General features: G+C 31.8%; 2 protein-coding genes across 2 annotated transcripts; both read right to left on the bottom strand.

Annotated features, from left to right (window-relative positions):
• Positions 1-75: 75 nt before the first annotated feature.
• On the bottom strand, positions 76-2,827 carry LOC109812530 (Sphingomyelin synthetase family protein). The gene is made up of 4 exons (XM_020376517.3): positions 2,397-2,827; positions 1,572-1,966; positions 897-1,090; positions 76-782 (listed from the first exon to the last, which is right to left on the bottom strand). The coding sequence occupies exons 1-4, from the start codon at positions 2,684-2,686 to the stop codon at positions 387-389; spliced, it is 1,275 nt and encodes a 424-aa protein (XP_020232106.1). The 5' UTR covers positions 2,687-2,827; the 3' UTR covers positions 76-386.
• A 2,266-nt stretch (positions 2,828-5,093) lies between these two features.
• Positions 5,094-18,804, bottom strand: LOC109812531 (sterol 3-beta-glucosyltransferase UGT80B1). The gene is made up of 16 exons (XM_020376518.3): positions 18,709-18,804; positions 18,370-18,513; positions 17,999-18,258; positions 17,068-17,216; positions 16,501-16,737; positions 15,853-15,964; positions 14,593-14,763; positions 13,710-13,773; positions 13,413-13,470; positions 13,126-13,303; positions 12,478-12,608; positions 8,214-8,316; positions 6,443-6,519; positions 6,144-6,191; positions 5,857-6,006; positions 5,094-5,640 (listed from the first exon to the last, which is right to left on the bottom strand). The coding sequence occupies exons 3-16, from the start codon at positions 18,177-18,179 to the stop codon at positions 5,437-5,439; spliced, it is 1,863 nt and encodes a 620-aa protein (XP_020232107.2). The 5' UTR covers positions 18,180-18,258; positions 18,370-18,513; positions 18,709-18,804; the 3' UTR covers positions 5,094-5,436.
• Positions 18,805-20,707: the final 1,903 nt, after the last annotated feature.

Genomic DNA, 20,707 nt, shown 5'->3' with positions numbered 1-20,707 from the left:
TTAAACAAAACAAACAGATTATAAAAATCTCTCCACTTCCTTCCTGTCAAAGTAAATGAATACTCGTTCTGCACATTAGCAAACACAAGTAATGTTGCAATTTTTGATTTCCATCCATGGTAAGTGGACAATTCTTTACAATGATACAATTCATTCACACAAGAAACATACATGTCTAGTGGTACAACATGATGACAATTATCAAAAGCAGTCATAATACAGAACACTAAATCCTCACTTATGGGGTATTTGCCGGTAGCCTCATCAGGTGATGTACATAATTGTGGGAGTCCAAAACTACAACTGAGAACACCAGAATACGTGCAAAATAACTTGAAAGTTTAAAACCATGTGTGGCATTCTAAAAAATTTGGGTCGCCAGAAGATCATCCATCACTTGTCAATGTGAAAGCCAGAACAACAATGGTGAGTGCAAAGAAAATGGTGGCACCACGAAACAACCGTGTATATTTAATTGCAGTCGGATTCTTGCTCTCTTCACTGCTTAACTCAATGTCTTTGAGAAGCTCCCTCACTTGACCAATGTCAGAGTCTTTTGCAGCTTGGATTAGTCTGCTTTGAATCTTATCAAGCTTACTCAGCCTCCTATTACCAGATGTAGGATGTGACCAGATAAAACCTGTCATCTTCCACAAGAGGATCCCCACATAGATGGCTACAATGCAGTCTACAGAGTAATGATGACGTTCTCGTATTTCCCTTTGGGTACTGTGCAACACAAGAAGCCATACAAGAGCAGAACTGAAACCTCCATAGGCTTCCTGCAATCATTATCAATATAGAAAAGTCCAACAGTAAGCTCCTACTTTAAAATCAAATGCAAACAACGAGAAGATGATAAGACAATGCGGTCTTGGAATTAATCCAAATCTTACCGTCCAAGCCATGGCTGTGAGTACAGCAACGAGCATGTGGCCACTGTATAGGAGGTCATTGCAGCCACCTCCAGCTTTCTTTAACAGACTGAACCATGAAGGTCCTTCAGACACAGTGGGCCGCAGAAAATCAACCAGAAAGCTCATCAAACCCCAATCTGGCTGGTAGTCACCAATTGGTTTTCCAATGTCAACTAAGAAAGAAAAGTGTGTTAATCTGCAGGACATTCTCACACAAGCAAAATGTCCACAAAGGTGGACAGGTTCATACAGACGTACAGGAAGGTATTGATGATAGACATTATTCAGCTGTGATTAAAAACCTTAAAAAATTATAATTACGAATGATACATGAAATAATAAAAATCTAAATTCATATAATGACAAAGATGTAAGGTTCAGTTCAGATTTCTCAATAAAATGGCACCAAAGAAACACCAAACATCTGCAAATAATTCTAGGGTTCAAAACCTAATGTTTTTCGGTTTCAATTCAAAATTTCTACTTCAACAACGAATCTTATGACAAGATAAATGAAGAGGATCTTTAATCAGCATGACATGTCTAATAAATTTGTTAATCTTATAGGCCACAATATAAGCACCTGGCATTAAATCATTATATAGAATGAGAACATATCTTTATAAGTTAAAAGCAGATACATATTCTGCATACCATAAGCTGTATCTAGCTTTATCAACTGGTTGATAGCATCATGGTCTGAAGCATAGGGAACATAATATTTCTGAGCCCATGGGTGAGGATATCCAGGAACTCTGAACCGAGAACCAGCACACCAAGGACGGGCTGATGGCAGAATTGTAGATGCAAAAGTTATGGAACGAAGAAGGCGGCCAATTGCCATGGTAAACATGTACCTAGCACCAAGTCCAAGCCCCGGAGCTTTTACAGAATCAAATAACACAGAGAATGCCAGCATCATGAACAACATCAAGAAATGGTGCAGTCCAATGATTCGAGCTCTTAATATCTCAACAATTGGACTAGGAAGTTTCTCATTTAACGCCAGGAGCAACCATTGACCCGTATCTGGAAGAGGACGTGTATCCCTGTCAATAAATAAACGAGTTTTCATTTTTCAAAAATCATAACACCTGCTTGAAGTTAAGTTTATGTTAAATAATCCAAGACAAACCGCGCTCATAGGAATTATATATCAGATATCTGCAAATACACCAATTAACACTCTGCACAAAACAAGATTAGTAGCATTGGTCGTTTCAATTTGAAAATCAGCTATTATCACACCAAGAAAAAAAAAACCTACAAGGCATTTTAAGTAATTTTCCGTTAACATAAATCTGATAATTATTATTTTAACAAAGCATAGATTTCAGGAAGCGTTCAAAACCCACATTTAGAACGAGATCCAGTTCCCGAAATCTCATAAAAAATTCGATATCAATAAAGAATCACGAGAAAAGAAACAATGTTGATCTACTCTACGCATAATAATGAACAACACGAAGAGTTAGTTACCGGTGCCAGTCGAGGCCGAGGACGGCGGTGACGGAGCGGACGGAGAGGGCTTCGAAGAGGAAAGCGCCGAGCATGAAGAGCATGGAGGCGACGAACGGAATCACCGAGCGGAACTCGGCGGACCAGTGGCGGTAGGAGGGGACGCGGAGCACGGCGGCGAGGGCGAGGAGGGACCACAGAGCCGGTTGCAGACGCGAGTGCCACGCCGGGGAAAGGTGGCGGAGGTAGTCGACGGCGATGTAGGACATGGCGGCTATGCCCAGGCCGGCGTTCTTCGCCGGCCACCGCATGGCACTGGCGAGTTGGGGAATCGGAGAGTGAGTCAAAGTGAACGTGGAATTGTGTCCGGCGGTCTTTTACACAAGTCTATTGTTTGGATTTACTTTTTAGTGAGAACACAAAGAAAAGAAACAAAAATCCAGAAAGAAAAAAAGTGAAAGATTGTGTTTTTTCTCTTAAGTGAAATGTTTTCATTCTTTTTTAGAAATTTTAATTCAAGAATCTCAAATTTTCATGTTTAATAGTTATTATAAAAAATTCAAAGAACATAATTTTACATAAATTATTTTTATCCTGTTTTTTTACAAAAATATTTTCATGTGAGAATTCATTAAGAAAAAAGTTATATATATATAAAAAATTATAGAATTCCTTTCGGAAGAGAAAATCTCTCTTTTTCTATTTTTATTTCACTTTTCTTTACTCACTCTTTCTGGCTTTGTCATTCCCCCTCTCTTCTCTCCCTTTGTTCTTCTTCTCTTCCTCTCATGTCTTCATCTTTCTTTATTTTTCTTATATTTCATTATTTTTTTTAACTTTATCAATTTTAATTATATTATTAAAATATATGTTTTATTTTTATAAATTAATAATATTTGTTAACATTTATTTACGTTTTTTTTATTTGAATGAAATAAAATAATATATTTTTATTCTTTTTATTTATTATGTAACATATTTATTTATTTTAATAAATTATATATTTAAATAATTTTAATTATATGTTTCCAACTTTTTAAAATAATTTTTGTTATATTTATAATAAGATTTGGATAAATAAATATATCTAATGAAATTATTTTAATAAATAATATTTTTGTAAAAAATATTTATATACTTAAAATATATTATTACAACCAAACATAAAATTTTTAATTCTCAAAAATTCTATATGAATATTTTCAGGAACATAACTAAACCAATTTTAATTATTTTTAGGATATGTAATTTTTAGGAATAATAATTTTTGGATATGAAAAACTTCTTTTATATCAAACATTCCCTTATTGTTTTGGTGATTTTTGCACTAAAATTTATTTCTTTCTAAATTGGAAAGAAAAGGAGAGGGAAAGATTAAAATTTGAATAAAATAAATCAAAAATATCTTTAAATAAATTTATATTATTTAATTTTATTTTGAGAAGAATCAAATTATAGCTACTAACTTTTACAACTATTAGATCATTTAATAACTTTATTTAAAAATGTATTATATTAATATAATTGTTAAATTAAAATTTTCTTTTACCTAAATTATATATACAAGATTTTATATTTATACAAAATTATTTAACACATTCACAAATAAAAATTGAAAAAATATATATTTTTCAAAAAATACTAAAATATAAATCATTTGATTACATTCTTATTGTACTCCAATTTTAACAAAAATTGATATAAACATTAAATATAATATAAAGTTATAATTTAACAATTAAATTGAAAAAATTTACTTTTTATATAAAGTTACTAAACAATGTAATAATTAGTAATTTGATCTCTCCCCATTTTGTTTTATTTTATTTTTAAGTGATAAAATATATTTAATTTATTATTATTTTATAATAAAAAATATTCGGAAGTATTTTTTTTAAACATATAATAAATTTCTTTTAAAAATTGATCCTTGATTCATGTTCATTAATTAAATAGCACTAGTAATAAATTTATTTTATTAATTAATATTACACTTTAAAAAATAAATAATGATAAATGGCAGGTTTATTTTATTTTATTTCAAATATTTTAACTATACTTTAACTATTTTTCTAACCAGCATAATGAAATATGATGCTTATTTAAGTGCATATTATTTTATTTCAAACTTAATTAAATTTTTTAATACACATAATTATTGAAATTAAAAGATGTAATTAAAATAATTTATCTATAAAAAATTACAAGAATTTAAAATAATTAAAAATTTATCTATAAGTAATTAAAATACAAGTTTTATGGACCAACAAGCTTCTATTTTTTATTTTTTTTTTCTTTTTCCAACAAGCTTCTAAATAGTACTAGACTTCATATAATGTTTTTATTCAAATCTTATATATGAAAAACACTATTAGAAAATAAAACTCCGCTAAATCAAGTTCTTTAACAAACATTAGTAGATGAAACTTGTAGATATTTCATACTAATAATAGAGTTACTAAAAAAAAAGAGTTTTATTGCCATGCATTATTGATGTATATAAAAACTTATACTTCCAACCAATAAAAAAATCATCATCGACATATTTCAAGATAATTATTATAAAAATAAATAATTTGTGATCTAACTAGCTTTACACAATCGTCAATTTATTTTTATTTTTATCTGTAAAGTAATGTGACTTAACATGTATACAACAAAAAATATCTCCCACCTTTTCCAAGCCCCAGATAAATTAACGGGAGAAAATACAGAATGTAATATACGCAATTCTTTTTCATGATATTATTATCAACAATCAAATTTCAAAACATACAGAGACAACCAATTTGGAGCAGCCGCTACATGAATGAGGTTACCAGCTCTTCATATTCTGAATATCTACCACTAATGACACAACCTATATACCTCTGTGGGGGATCAAATATACAATATACGTGAATATGAACTATCAGTCAAGCCCTCACAATAGAGAGTTGACAGAATGAATGAAATAACTAAGCAAAACACTAAGAAATCATTCTGAAAAAATGGAGAGCTCCTAGAAAATGTAATTCTAAAATGAATCAAAGAAAATACAAAAGAAATTAATATAGAAAACCTACACACCACCACAAGGTGCACAACAGAACTTTCCAAGTTGGAGAAAAAACCACTGCAAAGGATTCAAGTGATCCTCCTCCACCGGAGATGGAATTGGCAGTGGCAGTTCATCAGGTAGATGGCGATGGAATGCATCAACCGCAGCGGCAACACCATCTTCATTCTCAACCAACTTAGCAATTTCCATTGCTCGAGATTTCACCTGAATATTTATAATTCACTAATTATCAATATTATTGCTATAAACCATGACCCATGACTTTGCTTGCATTATTACATTATATTTATAAAATAGACAGGAGGAACAAAAAATTGGGCCAGGATTTTTATTTTTTAATATCCTTGTTCTTTGGAAGTATAAAAGAGGATGGTAGGAACAGGACATCTAAAATGAGGGATGAATAGAATTTAAATGCACCTCTGGCTGGAGCATAAATCTTATGGCATTTGATAAATTCTCAACACTGAGCTGAGCTATTGGTATTGGGGCTGGTCCCAACTCTTTCTGATATATTCTATCTCCCCAAAAGAACTGATCTCCAAAGAATGGAACTATGGTTGTCGGACACTGCAGGTTACGGTATTCATATTAAATTTTTTTTAAAAGCATCAGAATCATGTCATTCAAATTCCGAGACATTCAAACGAATCCTTGGATTATGTAAAAGATAAATATCTTAGAAGATACAGCTGAACATTAATTACCCCAGCTTTTAATCCTGTAGCCGTGGTTCCAGCTCCACCATGATGCACCTGCAATTTTGTGCCAAAATATCTTCCCGTTATTTCAAGCCCACGTCTGAGTGGATATTCCAATTTCTACACCAACCCCTTTGCCCCTATTTCTCTTAGTTTTTTCTAGGAAGAACTTTTCACATTTAAAATTTGATCGTGAAATTAAGAACCAAAGTAAAAAGACTTAAACTAGAAATAGAGTAAACCACTCCAAAGCATTTTCTTTCTTTGCCAAATAAACCCACAAGAAAACATAAATTCAAACTCACCACAGCGGAACATTGAGGAAACAGCCAATCGTGAGGGCATTCCTCTAGAAGGAAAACATTGTCAGGAAGTTCTGCCACTACATAATGGAAAACAAAAGGCAAATCAAACTAATGTCAATTACCTAAAATGCATTGAACAAAATATATAATTTTCTCAAAGCATATCAGAAGACATGTCACGAGAAAAAGTTTATCTATTCTTCAAAGTTTAAGGTCATCAAAATGCAGAAATTTCAACAGAAAGTTCTCACTGAATAAGTTATTAATAGCCAAAAAATTGATGATATTAAAGAAAATTTTGCAGGCATGTCTTAAATTAAATACTCTGTCACAGACATATAGAAACATATTTAAGTGGGTCGACATTATTAAAGCATATGAAAATAAACTGAAATATTCAATCTCGAGGTCACTTGCCAATTGGCAGGGTGATGTAAACATTAGGTGTTCATTTATGCTCATCCTCGTTATAAATTGTTCAATTATATCTTAGGAAGAACATCCATATGGAGATCTTTACAGTTCATTCGTCCTTTAGCTCCTGGAAAGCAAAATTATGTATTCCACAACCAGGACATGAGTGAAATATGCATAACTCTTGTTTTCCATCAAACAATCCCATAAATTCTATTTTGGAATCTTGGAATCTTGGTCTTTGGTTTTTCCAGGATTTTTCTTTGGAAAAAATTGATCAATTCCTCAACAATAATCTAGCCAAAACAAAAAAAAAGTGAATATTCTTGTTGAAAGTAAACCAGAAACAGAATAAAGGAATAAAAAGAAAAAGGAAGGGGGATATCTTTTGACGGTTTAAAAAATACTTTTTGAATCACTTAATGGAGTATGAGGATAAGAGCATGAGATTAAACAATTTCAGAAAATTTCCTTCAGCACGAATGAGAACAATTTTATAATACTACCTCTATTCCTATATATAAGAAACAAATGCGAGTCTTGTTTTGGTCCTAATTATAAGAAACTTACTACTACTTTTAAATGTATTAATTGGTAATTTTCTTTTATATCCTTGACTTATTATGTGTCTATTATTGAGTCATCTACCATGAAAATGAATGCAATTATTGGATAACTAACACTATGATTCATGCTTATTGGTAGAAAAAAATATTCTGATTTTTGAGTATTGTTATTAAGTATAACTACTACTTACACCTTTTTATTTTATGGGTAATAAAATTTTAAATTATAATATTATTAATTACAACGAACTAATTTAACTATTTTCATTGGTCTTGATTAATTAAGTATTTGTTTTCTTATATATAGGAACAAAGGTAGTATTTCATATTACTAAGTTTTTTATACCCTTCTAAATGAGGAAAAAGATCTTCAGTTTGTAGAATAACATATGTTGTCATAAAAAAATCCATCAGAAGAAAACTTTCCAGCTTCAAAGAATAAAAGAGTGTGACATAGCAGAACAAGAAAAGCATTTATGTAACTAAAAAATGTAAACTTCTCAAGCATATTCTTGTATGCAAATTCATAAAAACTAATTGGATCTAAGATTAACAAAACACAAAACCAATAGGAGGCAGTTAGTGGTTAGGGGTTTGAACGCTTTGCATGAGGTCATAAAGTCAAACTTGGTAATAAACAACACAACTCATTTCACTCATTCACCGACCCTAACATACTAACAAATAACAAAACATCAAACCAAAAATTAATTTTAACTTCCTACAGCAATTAGTATTTGGGGAAAAAGGAATCAAATGGGTACAAAACAAAATTGGAATAAAATACTTACAATTCCCTAGATTTCCCCAACCCCGGTCAATAATTCCCCGTTGTTCAGTATCTTTTAGTGCCTCCAATATAACATCTGTTGTTCTTGTAGGATCTTCAAGAGGCTGACAAGTAAAACATGATTTTTAGAGAATTTCATGAGTTAATGTTACGAGTATTGCTGAAACAGTTATTAATGAAAATATGTTGTTGCAAATATCATAGATATTTAAAAGATCTAGAATATCTCTAAATATATTTAGATATTGATTTCCCTATTTCCTTATTATTTTGTTTTCCTATTTCTTTATTATTGCTATTTCCTTATTTAAGCATAGTCCTTTACTCTATAATATTAGAGAATGTACAAAATACACAGTTTCTTTTTTATTAACTTGGTATACGAGTTTTTGATCTTGGGAGTTTTGTTTCTGTTGCTCAATACGAATGTATTTTTTACTGCTTGATACCAACATATTGTTTGTCACTATAATTGCCTATGGCACCACTGGTTGTTGGGTCAGGAGGTGCAACTTTCCTTTGCCCGTTAAACATAAACAAAAAAAAAAACTATTCGCGCATCACTATTCACCGCGCATTGCTCATGTAGCACTATTCATCGGGATATTTTAACTTCATTAAAGAGGAAGTAAATCATTTCAAAACCCTCCTTGATTCCATGATAAAGTCATCCAATTCTTGTGTCTTGACTATGAAGGGAAAGAGTTCCTTTAATATTTCTGGTTCTATTTCCCAAAGCATATGGGTTCTTGATTCTGGAGCAACAAACCACATGACCCCATTCCTTACACACTTTACAACATACACGTAAGCCTATGATAAACAACTTATTACAGTTGCTAATGGAGATCATGTTTCTATTGTTGGATCTGGTAACATCCAACTTCAATTATCTTTATCATTGCACAATGTTCTCTATGTCCCTAAATGAGCTAATAATCTCATTTCTAAACATCGGCTTACTTGAGATTTAAATTGCTCCATAAATTTTTTCCATTCTCATTGTGTCTTTCAGGACCTTATCTCGGGAAAAAACAATTTTAATTGCTAAAGAGTAAGGTGGGTTGTATTTTTTGTAACATAAATTAGATGATAGTAATAAAAAAAAATGAGATGTCTTCCAGTCACCAAGCAACCTCAAACACCTGGGCTACTTCACAAATTCGGCTTCATCACAAGCATCTCAGACATCCTCCATTTGGTTTACTTAAATATCTATTTTCACATTTGTTTACAAAAGAGTTTGTCGAGTCTTTTAATTGTGATATTTGTCAAGTTTCTAAGCACCATCATGCATCCTTTTTACCTAGTAATAATAAAAGTGTTTCTCCTTTTGATCCTGTCCATTCTGATGTATAGAGACCTGTTGTTGAATCTGTTTTTGGGGTCAGATGGTTTGCAACATTCATCGTGATTGCACCCATCTAACATGGACATACCTTATGAAACACAAATATGAGGTTTGCCAAATATTTGTCAATTTCTTTTTGTCTTGTCAAAAATCAATTTGGCAAGTCTATCAAAAGAATCCGGTCAGACAATGGAATTGAATATGTTAATCTTGAATTTTCTAAGTTTGTTATAAAGCAAGCTATTATCCATGAATTACATGTGTTAATACTCCCCAACAAAATGGGGTAGTACAAAGAAACAATCGCCGCCTACTTGAGGTTGTCAGAACTCTACTCTTTCAAATGTCTGTTGTCTGTGAGGGAGAAGTTGTCCTAACTGCCACTTATCTCATTAACAGGTTACCCACTCATGTCTTATAGGGTATTAGTTCAATTGAACACGTCACTTTTCTCTTCTTCTCCCCTACTATTAAGTCTCTCATGTCGTGTGTTTGGGTATGTTGCATTTGTTCATTCTCACAATCCTCATTGTGACAAGTTAGATCCAATATTCGTTTTTTTGTTACAAAGGATGTCACATTTCATGAAATCGTACCTTTCTTTGTTAGCCCTCAACTTTAGGCAGAGAGTATTCTAGAAGTTGAGTCTGTCTTTGGATCATTACCTCTTCCTTCCTTGTAGGATGTCCAAGATATTAATCAATGATGCAGAAGAAACAAAGGAAGATCACAATGATGCAAAAGAAGAATATCAATTCTTTGTTAAGAAATATGAAAGGTGAAAGAAACCCACTCTACTCCCGTAGCAAGTTAAATTGTCAAAACCAGAGGTAAATGTCCCTAAGGATGATAATGATGATGAGAAAGTTATAGATTATATGCCTATTACCTTGATGAAAAGGAAGAGATCATGTGTCAAGTATCCTATTTCTCAATTTGTTTGTACCGACCATCTCTCTGTTCAACATTGAAACTTTATTGTAGCCATTGATGCAATTAAAACACCTGTGTTAGTCCAAGAAGCTCTAATAGATGAAATTGGGTTAGAGCCATGAATGAGGAGACGAAGGCATTAGAGAGAAACTCAACTTTAGAGATTGTTGATATACCTAAAAACAAGAAAGTTGTAGGGTGCAGATGGATATACATAGTGAAGTGTAAATCCGATGGAACATTAGATCGATACAAGGCATGATTGGTGGCCAAGGGGTTCACATAGACCTTTGGCATTGACTATGAGGAGACATTTGCTCCTGAAGCAAAAATGAATATAGTAAGAATCATTATCTCTCTAGCCACCCACTTTGGTTGAGATCTAGAACAATTTGATGTTATGAATGTCTTCCTACATGAAAATCTAGAGGAGGAAGTCTACATGGAGATTCTCCTAGGATTTGAATCTCATGGTGGAAAAAAGTGTCTAAGTTGAAAAAGGCTTTGTATGGCCTCAAACAATCTTCTTGAGCATGGTTTGGAAGATTTACTCAAGCCATGAAATCCTTGGGATACAAACAAAGTGAAAGTGATCATACTTTATTCATAAAATATTCTCCTAATGGAAAACTCACCCTTCTCGTAACATATGTAGATGATATGATTATTACAGGGGATGATGAGGTAGAGAAACGAATTCTAAAAGAAAAATTGGTAACTCGTTTTGAAATGAAGGAGTTGGGAAAACTCAAGTATTTCCATGGAATAGAGGTCGCATACTCCAGAAAAGGAATCTTTATTTTTCAAAGGAAATATTTGAAAGAGACAAGAAAACATGGGTGCAAGACCATAGGGGTGCCCATTGAGCAAAATCACAAGATTGAAGGTGAAGAAAGTTCACCAGTAGAGACATCTCAATACCAGGGAAGTTGATATATCTATCACACACTAGGCCTGATATTGCCTATGTGGTTAGTGTGGTCGGCCAATTTATGCATGACCCTCGTGAGAGCGACCTTTAGACAATTGAGAGGATTCTCCAATATCTCAAGGCAAGTCTAGGGATTATTATTTAAAAAAAGAAGGTCCATTGTCCATGGAGATATACACTGATGCTGACTATGCAAGGTTTGTCACATATAGAAGATCTACTTTTGGTTATTGCATGTTTCTTGGTGGGAATCTAGTAACATGGAGATGCAAAAAGCAGAATGTAGTTGTTAGATCTAGTGCAAAAGCTGAGTTTTGAGCTATGGCACATGACATATGTGAAGGATTATGGATGAAAATTATTCTTGATGACCTACCAGGGTCCAATGAAGTTGTTTTGTGATAACAATTTGGCTATCAGCATTGCTCGTAATCTAGTTCAACATGATAGAACAAAACACATAGCGATTGATAGACTCTTCATCAAAGAGCAGTTGGATGGTGGCCTTATAGTTATAGCTCATATACCTACAAGAGTTCAAGTAGCAAATGTCTTCACAAAGGGACTTCCTAATGCTAGATTCCAAGATTTTATTGGCAAGTTGGGAATGATTAATATTAACTTGAGGGGGAGCTTTGTAAATATCACAAATATTTAGAAGATTTAGAATATTTCTAAATAGCTATAGATATTGGTTTCCCTATTTCCTCATTATTTTGTTTCCCTATTTCTTTATTATTGTTATTTCCTTATTTAAACATAGTCATTTACTCTATAAATAGGGATATTAGAGAATATACAAAATACACAATTAATATACAATTTCTTTTTTTTCAACTTATGTCATTGCAATAATTCTATGATAACTGTAAAGCATTTATACCGATCAATATGACATATACAATCATAATATTAAGAGAAGACTATAAGAGGAAGTAGAATCCTAATAGAAAGGTTAAATTTACAGGAAAAAAAACAAAGAAAGAAAAAAGCTGATTATCAGAGACAGTTCATAAAATTTGACTTGTAGTTCAAGTATAATTACCATACCATGCTCCCAAACCCAAAATATAAAGGTGGTGGTCCTTTTTTAATCCAATGGACAAAGCCTTCCCGAGGTTGATACTTTGATGCAAGGCTCAGGAAACAATAACCAACAACATCAACTAAAGGGCCCCAGTCTGCAAATATGTAAAAGGTCATTAGTTCTAGAAACAAATTTGACACCCTAAGCAAAACATGTCTACCAAACATGTAAGATGGATACCATTTACTCTCAAAGATTAATGGATTATTTCTTGTAAAAACTTGAGATGTTAAGTGGGATCAATGACTTTATATCTCTATAATTTACAAATAATAATATTATCAACACATAAAAGTTCACTGTACTCCATACAAGATTCATATGAAGTCTCTTTAAAGCTTAAACTTGGATAAAATTTGATTGCAATCTGATTTAATCCAAAGCAATTATAAAAGTCTTCCTTTATAAATTCATTCAATGATTAAATTTCAACTGATAACTTTATATGTTCACAATCCAAGACAACAGTAACTGTGCATTCAGTTTTAGACAGTAACAGCTAATGAATTTATTTGCTACTTCAATGATTTAAAATGATTGTTCATTTAAACAAAAAAAAGTATGATGAGACCATTAGATGATATATCTAACGATTTAATCCTTGTCCATACCACTTGGTTTCGGAACAACATGAGGACTCCACATATAGCTAGTCGGTAAATGAGATATTGATCCACGGTACATACTGAAGTATGCAATAGGAGCAAGCTTCAATGTTGTTTTCCTGAAGTCATTAATAATTCCTCGCATTCCCCACCATATCAATAGATCTACAATTATATAGGACAGCTGGAGATGGCACGGAAATATTGAAACAGGCATGTAGGTAAGGTAGTCAGCAAAGATTCATAAAATTATCAAAATCAGGTTATATAAATAGGGTCAGCAAAGGACATACCCAATAACCAGCACTTTGAGGAACACGTGCCAAAGGGTGGGGGAACTCATATGTTGGCCTGTGTATTAAAAAAAAGCAATTTTAAGGGACCTGAAATATTTAAAGAAAGCACTAAGAAGAGATGATAAAAGAAAATGTTGCATTTATCTGAATATTTGAAAACACAGTTGTAACTGTTCTTAATTAAAAGTTTAAAACATTTGCACACCGTATGAACTATGAAATCAATTCAAGAATAATACTTTATCTTCCTAACATATAAAAAGTGATACAACTTTTATAACAATTTAAACTCACGTCCATGGCATTGTGAAGAAGATGTGGAGGGGTACCCCAAGGGCCTCAGCAATATGTACATGTCCTGCAAGCATAAAAAAATATAATTCTATCTATTTTATTCTAAAAATAAACATATGCATGTCCAGGTGAATTTGCAAATAACAGTGATAAACAAACAAAAAATATTCTGCTAAAATGAAAAACTCTTTTTCTTAAAATAATTACTGAATTAAATAACATTTTGGTGAACAGATTCTAAAAAACAAATTCATTATTGTTCAGCCTTTAAATGTGAAAGCCCTTGAATTTCATACTTCAATGTCGGTAGTTAATCTGGTGGTCCTAATGTTCTTTTTTTTTTTCCCTTTTTCCAGTCCATGGTTAACAGTTAACACTATACAAGTAACGGGCATTTGAAAAGAGAAGAAAAAACTGAAATATCTTAATTCTTTCTTTATTTCTACAATTCTACTCCAGTTTATGCACCTTAGAAGGGAGATAAGCCCAACCCAAATGTTTATGAGCACTGAAAGTTAATTGCATGTTCAAGTGCAAAATGCCGATGCACTTCATCCTATCAATACCAGATAGCCAAGTCTGACTCAAACATCAGGGAGAACCATTTGAATAGGTCTCGTAATACGACATTACTATATGAAGACCATGAATATTGTTTTAACTGTCATCCAGGTGGAAGAACTAAGTTCTACTCTACAGATAAACAGTGTAGTCTCAAAACTAACTATGGAATCATCAAATGTCATACATGCAAGTCACGTGTCATATGACAATCAAGTTGCAATAAAAGAACTATGGATAATTAAACCTTAAAAATCAAACATAAGAAATATTTGAAATGATGAAATACACTATACACTAATCTCAAATCCTAACCACTCACCATAAGCAGGAGGATTGGCAATAATAGCTTGAGCTCTGAAAGGAACACCAGTTTCCATATCAGGTGCTGTGCATGCCGGAAGAAGGGAATCAATGATGGCCCTCAGCTGCTTTCTTTGGGTAGATACTTCAGCCGGTCCAGAAGGGATCAAACCTTTATTCCTTGCCATATCTATTTTTTAAATAACTTATTTAGTGTATCAGTTTGTGCATGTATAATGAATGTGCATGTATAATGAATAGGAGCAACATCGGAATATGATTAACACAATAATACAATATCGTTTCAGCATGTTTCAAACAGGGTTTTAAATAGCATGCTATAGTGGTGGAGCTGCCCCTGGCTACAAGGGCTGCCATCGTGGAGCGGTTTAGTGTTGTGGCCATAGCGGACCAAATCATGGGTTGAATAGCGGCTGTAGCAGACACTATAGCAGCACTATGTGTTGATTCTAAAAATCCCTCTGAACATAAGCATTAGAGCTTTTTTGGAGGACTATTTTTGGGATTTTAATTTCCAAAAATGAAATCTATAGATGTAGCAACAATAGTGATAAAGAAAACTTAGATTTAGAAGATGATGATTGAATATTGATGATGCCTATCTAGGAGACTTGTATTTGACTTTTGTTGGTATTTACTTGGATATTTTTTTTAAGAACAACTATGAATTTTTATTGTTTATTATGAATGTCATTAATTTTGAGTAATTTTTCTTTTTGACAATTTATGTTTTATTATATAAACTACATAAAAAAAATTCAAAATAGCAGTTATCCATCTATACATTATCTTGCTACAACAACATTTTTGGGGTTGGCTGCTAAGTGGCGCTATCCAGGATTTTAAACATTGGTTTCAAAACAAAAATAAGGGAGACTGAGACAAGAGGAGAACAGGGCCAAAGCTTGAAAGATCACATTCATTGTTCAAGTTTTAGCTTGATCTGCAGTAGAGGAATCAGGGATGGTTATAGATATGTTAAAAGTATCTATTTTACATTGTTGAGACTTATCAATACTCAGAAATTTAGAAAATTCATGATACATCAAGAACTTGAGGTATAAAAGCAAGATTTTCTACACTGCTACTTGAAAAGTGTATGAGCACCATGCAATATCAGTGCATTCCAGCAGGTTTTCTAATCTAAATACCATTTTTAATAGGTGAACCAATATAAATAGTCAGGTTAAGCACAAAGTACAACTGAAAATGTGAATCTTTGCGATATTAATGAAAGCAATAAAAAGGAACCACTTACATCCTGCCAATACACGAGGATCACCACCCAGAGGATAGAAATCTACACCAGCAGACTTTACAAATGTTTTGAAATTAGCATGAGTTGCCAGCCTAACATGATGACCATACTCCTGCAAGTAAATATTAGTTCATCCATGAAAGCAAGAATGTATGAGTTCAACAAAACTGACTGCTGGGATTTACAATACATTAATAGATGTTAAAAATCAAGATTTTGCATCCTTTCAAATAGATCAGTGGTGCAAATCATGTAACAACAATCCGATAATTAGGAAAAACCTAGGGATTTTAAACTTAAAATCAACAAAAACTACAGGAAACCAGAACAACCACTTCCCAAAAAGTATATCTTATTAAGAACTTCAATGGTAAGTTATCAGAAATTCCAATATGACAAATTATCAAGATAATACATTACAAGCAGTATAAGACCTTTTCAGAACAAAGCACATTAAAGGAAATCTATATATGATGTGATTTCCATGAAAAGTAATGTCAAATTCTCATTTAGGCCTCATATTAAAGTAAACCACAAGATGTCAAGATATTAGGGAGTTCTATATCATAAGATATGAAATAAAAAAATAACAAAAATAACAATGATCAATGCAATTCTCGTGCATCAAAATGAATTATCCAAACATGCCTGAAGTCTCTTTGCAATGGCCAGAAAAGGTTGTACGTCGCCTCTAGTTCCAACCACAAGTATGACAATTTGTAACCGTGGAACACATTTTTTTGATTCTGAACTAAGACTTTCACTCACTGTTAACTCTGCAAAAGATTGGAGCTCGAACAATTCTGGAGCAACAGATGCACTCCTTTCTAGATCAACTTCAACAGTCCCATCGTTTTGTATCCTCACTAGGTTAGTAATCAGTTGCTGAGTAGAAAAACAAGAAAGAGTTGTGAACATGCAAATAATTCTGAAACTCTGACGCATAAATCGCAAAAATAGACAACAATTTCAAGAAAAAAAGCTGCAAAGCACATTTTTCAAATAACCACGTATCAAGAACCAGAAGATATGTCCAATACACAAAAGAACAAATAGCACTGTTCAGATTTGCATCTTTCAAACAAGATTGAACAGAACAGTCAAACAAATATTAATATCAGCTTTTTGGCTGAAACTTACTCCAACTAGAATAAAAATACAAAAAACAAACGTCAGAAATTTAAGATCATCCGGATATAGTAATACTTGCAATACCTTCACTTGCTCAGACAGCCTGTCCAATATTGTATCCTGCCTAGGGAATCCCCTCTTTTCTGTCATGGATCTAGGAAACATAATCTCGTCATCAACTATAAGTGGGTTTCTCTCAGTTCCAACAGGGGCTGTGATGCAATGTTCCAAACCTTCATGAACAGAATTGGACATACAAAACATATAAAATTAATCTTTAAACAGAAGCAAGTTAGAAATTGTAGTCCATGAGGACAAGACAAATAGCACTTGACCAAATTAGGAGAGGAGGTGAACACACAATTACATTTAAAAGGAAATAAGGTTATTGAGGTTGAAACTAATTTCAATGGAATTCAGTTTTTAGATTTAAATTTGTGAATCTGTTAAAAGCCCAGAATAGAAAACAAAAGACTGAAAACAAAGCTATTGCTCAGTTTTCAATTGATACAAAACAAAATGCCTACCACTCCTTTTTACCCCTCTGCTTCCACCCTCTCTAACTATCTAATTAACCAACTAAAACTAATTACTTATTGTAACTAAAAGACAATTGAAACTAGAAATTTCATAAATATGAAAGTGCCAATCTGGACAAGGCCTTACGCTGAAGGCAAGTAATTTAGACTCAAATAAACAATGACAATCATAAAAAGGCTTTTGCAGAAGAGAATAAAGCAAAATTTCTTTATCTCCAAATCTCGGCATTCATCCCCAATTTTTCGACCTTTGTTTCTCTTCGTGCGTGCCCCAAAGCAAAATAAACCCCACCCCACAAGCTCAATAAGTGGGAAAAAAAAAAAAAAAAAAAGACAAAAACAACAAAGCATTCATCAGATAACAACAGAACTCAATGACGTACTTAACACACCGAAGGCACCTTAATTATTGTTAACACAACAGAACAGAACTAAAGCAACGCCTATTTAACAGAACCAACGAGCATAACACAAACCTCGTCTTGACGAAGAAGAAGCAACTTGCAATGAGTTATCGCAATCTTCAGAAGAAGCTCCATCAAATCTCTCAGCTTGAGACTTGATGTCCATTTGCTTGAGATCCTTCTTCTGGTGGCAATCAAAACCTTGTTCTAGCACTTGTTTGGAGACAGTCTGAATCCCATTATCACTGCCCATACCCACAACCAGTGTTGCTCAATCCATCAAAGCCCCAATCATCTGAATTCTCAAGAGTCCAGAAGAAGCGAAACGGCTCCTAGGAAGCACAGGTGGCCATAAACGTGGTAAGTGGGCCTTCAACGACCAAAGTAAAAATTTAATAGTCCAAAACTTTTGTAACCAAAAAATAGTTGGCACAGAGACCCACCAGTCATCCAAGCACGCACGCACAAAGAACGTTTGGTAAACCTAAAGTTCAAACCCTTTTTCCAACGCAGTTCGTGTTTCCCGCTGCACTTCACGTTCCAAATAAAAACCCAAAACACAGAAAGCAAAGACCAGCAACTGCCAACTGCAATGCAACCTTGGTTACGGAAATACTAATAACTCAAAATTAATTTAATATACTTTGAGAATTTTAATTGATTAACCACGGTCCATAGATCAATGATCAATTCTTGCAAGCACGAGAGTTTTTTTATTTTTTATTTTTTATTTTTTTTACTGAGAATATATCTCCAACGTTAGGGAAGGATTAAGTCAAGACCTGTCAAACGGCCGGTTGCTCTGTCTACGGTCACACCGGTTTAACTTGGTCTATGTCGGCTCACTCTCTGTTTATACTTTATAACATAAGATACAAATACTATGTATTATGTTAAAAGGACAGAATTTATAAAAAGCTTTTCTTAAAATAATTTTACATTTAATAAAATATGCCTAATATTTGACGCTATATGATTACAGAAATGACAGACAATTGTTTATGTCCTCGCGCCAAAATTACTCTTATGGCCTCGTTTCGGTAGAATAGTGCCACCGTTGCATGAATGGGTTCCAAAAGGTTGTTGCTGTGGACACAATTTCCTTCATTCTTTTATTTTATTATTATTATTTTTTTACCATTTTTATTGTTGTATTGTAACCAAAGAGGACAATGCCATCAAGGGACAATGAGTCTTCAATAATAATCATAAAAAAGAACTGCCCAGAAAGAGTTTTGTGTTTTTTTATGAACATTGTCACTGTGGTAACACTAATATATTCGTAACATATGACTTCTGTAATATACAATGTCTTGAAATTAATAATTAATAATTAAATTTATACTTTGAACAAGTATTAACTTAACATATAAAATTCGAATTTCAAAATACTATATTGATCTTTTATATTTTTTAAGACAAATTTAACAATCATTAAACTAAAAATTAGACAAATACGAGTGATTTATGATAACAAGTTATTTTAAAAATCTTAATTATCATATGTAAAAAAATAAAATAAAGAAAAAATACATTTAATAGTGCATTTTCTTTTATTTGGTTAAGAAAAAAATCGAAATAAAAAAAAAAAGTTTAATTCAGCAAACAAAATTTAATTTTTCTTTCTTAATTCAATTTTTAAACTTTTCTCTCTTTTTCTCTGGTTCCAAACACATAGTTAAAGATTTTTTTTATCATATACTTTTTTTTACATTAGTTAAAGGTATTTTAAGCTAAAAAAGTTTAGGTCAAGTAAATTTATTCAAGGGAATACTCTTTTAATGTTTATCTTATTTATATACAAGACTCAATTCAATTTTTTTAAAAAAATCTTTACTTTCTCAATTTACATTGGTTATTATACGTGTTTTATCATATTATATAATAAATTCTTATGTAAGATGAACTTATATTATAAGTACTTAAAATTTAATAATTTATGTATTTGAATATATATGTTAATAAATACTTATATAATTTTAAAGTATTTGAATATATCATTATTTAAGTATTTATAAAATGTCCCCCTCAAAAAAGTATTTATAAAATTTTGTCCCATTTAAAAAAAATAAAAAAATTATAAATTAAATTTTGATTAAAAGTAAAATAAAATTGTAAAAGTGATTAAATAATTTTAAAAAATGAAATTATATATTACAATAATATTAAAAATGATAAAAATCATAACCACCATTTACCTAATTTTAGTTTATAAAAATAAAATTAGTAATAAAATATGAGAAATCAGTTATATATATATATATATGTATATATAATTGTAATTAAAAATTAAGAGTCATAAATTTAAAAAATTAAAAATTAATTATATTGATTTATAAATAATAATTAAGAATTGGAAAAGAAGAGAAAAAAAAACTTTTGGAGGAAATAATGAAAAAATATAAAATTAATTTTCAGTGAAAAAAAAATACTTACGTGAGTGTGACATCATGATTTGAACTTTGATATTCCCCAATAAATATTTTATAAATTATTTATAAAATAAGTTCAATGAACTACTTATAAAATATTTTATATATAATACTTATAACATAAGATAAAAAAAAGTTATTTATAAATTCTTCCAAACAAAAACTTAATATATATATTCCTTTTATTTTCTCTTTTACCAAATAATCTCACAAATTATTTCATTGTCTTTTAAAAAAAAAAAATCCTTCCCTTTCACTTTCTTCCGAGTACCAAAAGCCTCCTCCTAATAAGATGATTAAATGGGAAGGTGGCAATTGTTGGCCCCATAAAGTGTTGTTATAAGCTTAA

Source organism: Cajanus cajan, chromosome 7 (assembly GCF_000230855.2).
Source record: "Cajanus cajan strain Asha chromosome 7, NIPB_CcT2T_4, whole genome shotgun sequence".
In the NCBI taxonomy this organism is placed as follows: domain Eukaryota; kingdom Viridiplantae; phylum Streptophyta; class Magnoliopsida; order Fabales; family Fabaceae; genus Cajanus; species Cajanus cajan.
Note: the sequence above shows the minus strand (reverse complement) of the source record. Positions and strands in the feature narration are given on the sequence as shown.

Excerpts from the sequence above, each read along its gene's own strand:
- LOC109812531 (XM_020376518.3), bottom strand. The coding sequence starts at position 18,179 with ATGGGCAGTGATAATGGGATTCAGACTGTCTCCAAACAAGTGCTAGAA. Across the intron at positions 13,774-14,592 it reads TGCCAATCCTCCTGCTTATG|GACATGTACATATTGCTGAG; the intron begins GTGAGTGGTTAG and ends TTATGCTTGCAG. Across the intron at positions 6,192-6,442 it reads TTCCTCAATGTTCCGCTGTG|GTGCATCATGGTGGAGCTGG; the intron begins GTGAGTTTGAAT and ends ACAAAATTGCAG.
- LOC109812530 (XM_020376517.3), bottom strand. The coding sequence starts at position 2,686 with ATGCGGTGGCCGGCGAAGAACGCCGGCCTGGGCATAGCCGCCATGTCC. Across the intron at positions 1,091-1,571 it reads AAAGCTAGATACAGCTTATG|TTGACATTGGAAAACCAATT; the intron begins GTATGCAGAATA and ends TTTCTTTCTTAG. Across the intron at positions 783-896 it reads TCACAGCCATGGCTTGGACG|GAAGCCTATGGAGGTTTCAG; the intron begins GTAAGATTTGGA and ends TAATGATTGCAG.